The following is an 8,451-nucleotide window of genomic DNA, read 5'->3' as shown; positions in this document are numbered from 1 at the left end:
AGTACACAAAATAAAACAAAATCCAAAAACGTACATTTTTGTCTGTGTACTCGAATATCCGACACATCTCTGTGTGTAGGTTTCATGCTGCAGAAGGCTTTACAAGATTTTTCGTACCGGCCAGGTCCGCGCCACTTTTGCTTAGCCACCGTTGCAGCTGGCAATGGCCATGTGTTTGTAACGCGCTCATTTTTCTTTACTTCATTTGTTAAGGGACACGAATATAATAAGAGGGTAATGGAATTAAGGTATTTAATTGTGTTTTGTACCTGAAGTTGATTTTGAAACACTTAAAAAAATACACAATTTTTAAAAGGATGTTTCAGTAAATTCATCAAAATATCTTATAACAATATTCTACAAAGGAATTGTAAGAATTATTTTTTGAAAAATATCCTAGAACAATTAAGATACAGTTTAATGAATAAAAAAAGATTTTTTTTTAAAGATGCAATACAGGCCAACATACCTTGAAAAAGTGCCGGCAAAAAGGTTGATTTGGATGTAGAGTAGCAAAGTAGCAGTGGCAGAGTCCAGAAACGGTCAGTCAGTTGTCGGTTGGCTTCGGTTGCGAAAGTGTCCCTTTTTTTTCTCTTCCCTTCGAAAAAAAAAGGTTGGGCTCCTTCATCTTGCCTCGGATTCAGGCGTCGGCTACTTGTTGAACTAGGTGATTTTAAAAAGTGTTTTAAGCTAAACATTGTGATCAGTTGGGGATTTCGAATAGTGTGAAAAAGTGTGCAAATGGGTCTATTTTACAAAATACAGCAGTTGTGAAAACGTATTTATTTTATTAGGTGTTGCTTAAGATATAAATCTATTAAGGATTATCCCGTTTAAAAAAATAGAGTTCTAAATTTCAATTATTATTTTTTAAAGTGATTCAAGCCTAAATTTAAGACAAATTAAAATATTTTTGACAAAATGAAGTGAACAAATGATTAGTTACATTTTTTTTAATAAATATTTACATACCAAGGTAGACGAACCTATTTTGTGATGGCGGATAAATGTATCATGTGGGTTTACTGTACGACGGACGTACATGTGCGTTGTTGTTGATAACAATGTCCTCTTATCTGCCTAGGCGGAATCTCGTTTGATTCTCATGCAATGTTTTTTCACCCTCAGTTACAAGATCTTAACTCGATGGAAGAGGAAACATCCAATCTGAATCTGAATCTGAAAAGCAAAAAAAATGTATAGTGTTTTTTTGCGATAAAAATATTTTTAAACGCATAAGTATACTAATAATAAAAAGTTAAGTGCATTCAACGTTCTTCTGTTTCAACAATTTTTTTTGCAAGTTACTACAAGACATACACAGAAAAAATGATGGTAATATTCATCAAGAAATGATGACAGATTTTACGTCAAAAAAAAAAAAAAAAATGATTAATTTTACCTCTGAAAATAATGAATTTTCATCAGTCATCACTCAGTTTCACATTTTTACACATTTTTATTAAGAGATAGAGGTAATATTCAACCTACCAAATTTTCAACATTCCAAAATTCAACTTTTTTTTTTGCTGTGTACTAAAAAAAACATTTTGGACCGCATATTTTGGATGAATTTTTGAGTGGGAAGAATGGAAAATATAGTTTCTGAATTTGGTGTTGTGAGCAGATAAATTATTTTCTGGGTTTAATTATTTTAATTATAATCAAACTATTTTTAATCGAATAACTAATTTAGAAGAAAATTGATTTTTTATTCAATCATATGCACAAACAATGATGATTCAAGCAAAAAAAAATGCAATAATTTACAATAGATGAACTACCCCTTTAATTTATAAGGCCGATGCAAATATTTTTAAAAGTTTTTGTCCCTTGGCTCTGGCCGGAGCCAAGGGGGGGGGGGGGGGGGGGGTGGCAAAAAAATAAAAAATATAAATATTAAAATAACATGCCATAGTTTCAACATTTGCATGGAAAAAGTGTTTTAAAATCTATTTTACACTAGTTCAGTTGTTTTGCAAAAAAAGTTGGGGAATTCATTTTAAATTGATTTTAACTAATTGCACTTAAATTTTCATAACAATATTGAAGTTTTATGAAAAAATATTTTTTTTGCCCCCTGATTTTTCGGGCCAACATTGAAGGGGGGGGGGGGGGGGGCACAAAAACTTTAAATAAAATTTGTACCAGCCTAAAACCATGAATATTATGCTTGTTGCTTATCTAGTCAAATTTCTGTTATTCGCCTATCAGAACCAAATCAGAACCATGGCATAGTGTTTTTTTCCTCCTAAAAGATTGTTCAAAATACACATTTAAACAAAAAATTTATTCGAGTTAGAGTTAGTGTTTTGAAAATTGTTAGTATATTTTGGATGAAATCTTGAGTTTTTTTTGAAAAGGACTTATAAGCTATTGTCTTCCATATGTTTATAGGTCCTTTTCAAAAACAACTCGAGAAATATTCATTTGCGGAAGGTTTCTTCCATGACTTGAGATTAAGTCTGCATTTACAAGCTACTATACCTAATAAAACAATAAATTACAAAACAATCAATCAATTTTTGTCAACAGATAAATTGGAAGGAACGCAAAACATTAGTTGAAAGGAAAAAAGCAATGATTTGAATTAAAGTTTTATTTAACAATTTGTATTTTTTTGATTTTATAACATTAATTTTTAAATTTTTTCAACAAAAATTTGAATGTAAAAAAAAACAGTTTTCATTGAATTGTAGTTTTTTTTATATTGATTTTAGAAGTGATCAAAAGATAAATACAATATTTAATTAAACGATTTCATTCAAAAAGTTTATAAATTTCATCGGTAAACATAATAAGGAAAATTAAACAAATGTAAAGCATGTATTTAATTTAAATTTAATAACTTAAAAGATGTAGGGATCATATGTTTTGCATGTTGAGGACTCGGTCCTAATTCCATTTAATCATCAGTTTTCTTCAGTTGAAAACGACTTTTAGAGGTTGTACTTCAACGTCAAAATGCGGGGTTTGCCAACATTAGGTGCTCGATGGAATAAAATGTTATGAATCAATGCATTTCAACTTAGAACGAATGAATTTTACCAGCAGAAATGGTGTCGAAAATGACCTAAATAAATGCTAAACATAAAAGCTCATGATGATTTCGAGGTCTCAAGCTTTCAGAACGACTGCACTAAGCCTAATAATATAATGAAAATTGAACTAGAAAAACTTAAAACAAAAAAAGTTAAGTTTTTCGTAAAACAAAGGTTACCCAAAGGGATAATTTGGTCTTGGACAAAAAATAACACTTTATTGCTAATTAAAATTTGCATTTCTTCAAGAAACACATTTGCCAAGCTAAAACCGGTTACAAATAGGACAATCTGCAAAAAACCTAAGCAGATGAGTCATTTATAAGTTTCACAATGTTATTCCTATCATCAGGGACAAAAACCTTTTTCATTAATGACCTTTCAGAAGCCCATTCATTCAGTAATTCACTGAAAACTTTTACCACACACAATATCATATTTCCCTGCACTAGAAAAGCCCACACGCGTGTGACATCACTGTTTACGCGCCCGATCGTGGCTTTTGCGCAAAATATTCCTGCCCCAACGACAATAACCGCGCGGGCGATAATTGAGGCGATCATCAAAGTAGTCGTCGCTGTCGCTGAGGTGCTAACTCGTTTCCAAAACAAACCCTCTCAGGCCAATGCCAACTAGACTGCGGGCGGGATCTTTTTGGGGGATTCATACCATTTGGTGCTGATCACTCGTGGGGGTTAGTTGGACCAACTAGGATGATTAGGTTCGCGGCGAGGCGCAATAACAATACGGTCGTTCATCAGACTTCTTTTGTTGCATGAATCAACTACGTCAAGCCGCGCGCGCGATAAAAATAATTTCCCACATTTGACATTCTACTTTTGTTTCTACATTACAGAATCCCCCGTCTATCTAGTTGTAACGCCAGCAATCGGATTAGTATTCAACGTTCGTCAGCTGCAAGTGGATCACCTGCTTACTTTTTTTCCCTCAACTTAAGTGCGCGAGCTAATTAAAGGGAAACCTTCAGCGCCTGGACAATTTCACGCTTGATTATCGCAAGGAAAGGGATCATTAGAAGAGAGCCCGCTGGTCACGAGAACGGTGCATTAGGTAACGCGAACGACCTTGGAAAATTGGTTCGTCATCGACTAGCTAAGAAATTATTCAAATTAGCTGAGTGCCAGGTGTTACGCGAAGGGGCATTTCCTGAAGCTGGAATTTCTACCTTAATTACGGCGCAGTGATTTGTACTATGCACCGCGCGGAGTAGTGATTGATCGACGCGCAGACAATAATTGCGAACCAACATAAAGTTATTACAAGTGAGAAATGGGTTGCTACGATCGGTCTAAAAATAAGCTTAAGGCATGCGCACTATGTCTGCTGTTGTGCGCGGCCAACTTGATCGAGGTGAGCGAAGCGCGAAAGGTGGCCGCGGGTCGCGTTACCAAGCCTACTGCGAACCGAGGTTACGCCAGTCCGGACATTGCCAAGCTGAGCTATTCGCCGAGTCATCAGGCCGCGGCCCCGCCCAAGTCGGTAGCGCCGGTTGCGTCCGCGCCCTCGCAACAAGCCGGAAGGCCCCCGGTAGGCTGGAACGTGCCGAATAATGCACCTCCGCCATACTCGGCGAACGCAGGGAATCACGGACCGCCGCCACCGTATTCGGCTCAAGCGAATCCAAATTTGAACTCCCGATTCAACGAGGCTCCACCACCGTACGCGTCGCATGCCAATCCAGGATTCCAGCCAGCCCCACCGTACCAGGGCGGAGCGCCAGCTTTTGGAGCCCCTGCTGGGGTCGTTGCCGGTAACGCCTACCGTCCCCATGGTCACAACACTTCTGCCGGAGGATTTGGAGGTGGATTCCCACCAGTTCAACCGAATGCTGGCTATCCGGTTCAACCCGCTCAAGGATTCCCTGGAGCTCCCGTTGCTCATCCTGGCGGTGGCTACCCAGGCGGGTACCCACAACAACCCGTGTACCAGTCCCCGGCCGGAGGTTACCCGCAACAACCCGGAACGGTCATCCATCACTACGAGCAGCCCCAATCTTCCGGTGGAAGCGGAATCGGCACAATCCTTGGAGCCGGCGCTGCCGGCCTTGCCGCCGGTGTCGGTGGAGCCGCCCTGTACGACGCCCTCAAACCCAAAGAAGAACACAAAGAAGCAGCCCCGGCAGCGGAAACAACGACCACCACCACAACCACCCTGGCCCCAATCAACCCTAACGGCGAAGCCGTTCTAGCCCCTCTCCCAGCCAACCCCAACGGAGACGCCCCTCTCGCCGCAGCCCCGGAAACCCCCACCCCCGAAACGCCCCTCGCCACCATCGAACCCACAAACACCTCAACCGACCCCGTTGTCCCGCTGGCAGCCTTCCCAGTCGCCGAAAACGCATCGGCTACTGCGACCTCCTCTTCCAGTGAAACGTCGGCCGTGACCGTCGAAGCGCCGAATGCCGCCCTCAGTGTTGAACCGGCCCTGTCGGCGGCCGCCGGTCCCACCACGGCACCCCAGCTGTCCGCGGAACCGGTCCCAACGGCCGGCAAAGCCATCGCCACGGCGCAATTCTCTAGCTTCCTTCTGTTGCTTCCGGCATTGTGTAAATTTTTGCTCTCGTGAGCGCGGAAGGGCGCTGAAAATTTGAGCGTATTTTAACCCAGGTGATTCCAAAGAAAAGAGAATAGCAAACAAAATAATGATTCAAAATCATTCCATCGATCAGGCTGAAATTGTTAGTTATCCCAACTCCCCGTTAATTGTTAATCTTTTGCGTTGTGTCGTATTAGTGATGTAATTCTTGTTCAACAGAATAGACCAAGCAAAAAGCCCCTTTTAAAATATTTTGTACAAAAAGGAAAACTCGAATACGATTAGTTAAGTCAACGTTGTGAAGTTTAGATAATAAATCTAATGTTGATACAAACAGTTTGTGTGACTTGTTGTTTCTAGTTTCATTCATTCTGATAAGTAGGCTCTGCCTGTCCATTCGTGACTTTCGTCCTAAGTACGTCGTCTACTTTAGATAGAGTAGGCCTGCGTTTTTTTGAGTTCCAGCACGTGCTTCGCCTTCTGTGATGTAATTGTAAAATTGTTTGAATTCGTAGGATTTTACGCAATATTGTTTCCAACAAGCGTACATTAATATAAATCGAAAAACTAAATCGACCAAAAAACCTTCGTAAAATTTACCCAACAGTATAAATTGTATCGAGCAGCGATAAATCGATAAGGAAATAATGTTAAAGTGCAAAATAAATGGGTGAACAGTGCCAGCTGTTGCCGGGTGGCTCTTAGGGCTATTGGCAAGTTGGAATTACTCGCGAGCGGCCGCGTATGTTGGATCCAAGGGCGGAGCATAAATTCAATTAAAATGATAATTAATGAGTTGCGAGCGATTTCCTACGCGCTCGCGGTTGGGACCCACTGTGCGATATGATAACTAATTGCTTTTATGTTCAAATGGCTAAAGCTTTATCGGCGTTTGAGTGTTTTTTTAAATTTAATTTTGATTCAAAAACAGTTACAAAATGACATTTTCATGATTTCCATTTTTGCTTTTTTTTACCAATAAAGGCTTTGAATTTTTGTTGAATCAAGTGAATGAATATATTATTTCTTCAATTCTAATATATTTTTGTAATTTTCAACACACATATTTTCAATTTAATTCAATTTGATCATTTGACTTTAATGAAATGCTTTTTTAAATATTTTTTTTACTTTAATGAAATGCTTTTTTAATACTTTTTTAATAATATAAACCATGGTAATAAATTTGAAAAAGCCCGCAATAATAGTAATCAAAATATATATTTAAAAAAATCATCTTGAAATCATCTTAGTCTTCAGAATGTCCTGGAGTTTTTGTTGTTGTTATTTTACTTAACCCTTTCAGGCCTGATGGGTCATATGTGACCCAAATATCAAAATTTCCAAAACTAGCCTATAATTTTCGTATGGTCATTAGAATCATTTTTCCCATCATTAACTAAAACAATATTTTTTGAAAATTCAGGCCTAAAAGGGTTCAAGAAGGTGCATTTTTACGAAAATCAGCTTGCTTGGTGTATGAGCGTCGCGACGCCTACCCTGAATCGTTTCTGTCGTAGCTGCAAGTGCTGCCAGAAGAAAAAGTTGAAATTCTGTAACATTCTTAATTTTTTTTTTTCTAAAGAAAGTTCTGGTCAGCAACGGAGGGGCAACCATGGGTGGTCTCTCATGCTCATGCTCATGGAATCATATCTAAAGAAAGTTTTTTTTTTGGATTTATCAAAAACCTAATAATAATGGATATGCGTTGAACCAATGCATTTCGTATGTAACATTCAATATTATCTAGTAGGGAAGAGTGGGGAGTTTTGATCCCCTTTTTTTGTATCGCACATAACTCTGTTAATTTCTCACAAAACTATGAACTTTTTGCATGAATTGAAAGCTTAAACATTCAACTATGTTTGGCTGATGGTAATTTGACCCCCCTTTCAACATTTTAAAGAAATATTAAGCAAAATGTTTCTTATTCATCCAAACTCTTAATTTTTTATAAGTTACAGCATATTCACATTAAACCTGTACGTTTATGTTCAAAATATAACAAGTTTAGCATGCAAAATATTTAAAAACTTAAAATTTTCTTTTTTAGATCAAAATTGAGCATGTTTACAAAAGCTGGTAATTTTTGTTTACAAAACTTTTGAAAAATGGTTCAAACTGCAGTAAGTTATGTACAACTATACTAAAGGAAACTATGTACGAAAACCCAGCAAAATTATTTAATCTTGAGGCTGATTCCAGTGACTGTAAAAATGCAGGGATCAAGTCTCCCTAAACGCACTTTTTTAAACAATTGATTGTAAAAATAGTATGACGATAAATTTAACGTCAAATGCGTAAGGGTTTTGGCGTTGATATGTTTATCAAACAATTCATGTATAAAACATATTTTTTTGAATAATTTTTGAGTGTTTTCAATACTTATCAAAACAAAGAAAAAAGATCTCTTGGATGTTTTTTGCAGCACTTTTTAGAAATATGTGTGTAACTCAATCTAAACATTTTTTAATTTTTTTTCTGTTTTCTACAATGAGTTTTAGTCATTTTCGCACAACTTTATAGAACAAAGCTAATTGTTTTACCCACATGCTGACGAGATACAGGCTTGGGATCAAGTCTCCCCGGGGATCAAGTCTCCCCACTCTCCCCTATATAATTAAAATAAACATAATTGTCTTTTTTTTTTAGAGAATGGGAAAATCCGGAAATATTTTTTGATAAAACCGAAATGTCTTATTAAATCTAACGCAAGCGTAGCCAACCATTCGAAAGCATCCTGGAAAATTACCTTCAAGATTCTTTTTTTTCTGAATGGCCAGGTCAACTGTTTAGAGTTAACCGTAAAGATAATTCGTTGAATTCGACACCAAATTTTCGTGATACCGCAACG

At 37.7% G+C, this 8,451-nt stretch overlaps 1 protein-coding gene across 2 annotated transcripts; it reads left to right on the top strand.

Moving 5' to 3' along the window:
* The first annotated feature begins 507 nt into the window (after nt 1–507).
* On the top strand, nt 508–5,936 carry LOC120420493 (basic salivary proline-rich protein 3-like). 2 transcript variants are annotated; one of them, XM_039583543.2, is made up of 2 exons: nt 508–667; nt 3,898–5,936. In XM_039583543.2, the coding sequence occupies exon 2, from the start codon at nt 4,332–4,334 to the stop codon at nt 5,625–5,627; it is 1,296 nt and encodes a 431-aa protein (XP_039439477.1). In that variant the 5' UTR covers nt 508–667; nt 3,898–4,331; the 3' UTR covers nt 5,628–5,936. The 2 variants fall into 2 exon arrangements, with proteins under 2 accessions (XP_039439477.1, XP_039439478.1); XM_039583544.2 differs by lacking the exon at nt 508–667 and adding an exon at nt 3,769–3,790.
* Nucleotides 5,937–8,451: the final 2,515 nt, after the last annotated feature.

This window comes from Culex pipiens, chromosome 2, assembly GCF_016801865.2.
Source record: "Culex pipiens pallens isolate TS chromosome 2, TS_CPP_V2, whole genome shotgun sequence".
Lineage (NCBI taxonomy): Eukaryota > Metazoa > Arthropoda > Insecta > Diptera > Culicidae > Culex > Culex pipiens.
The sequence above is the reverse complement of the archived record's forward strand: the minus strand, read 5'-3'. Positions and strand labels throughout refer to the sequence as shown.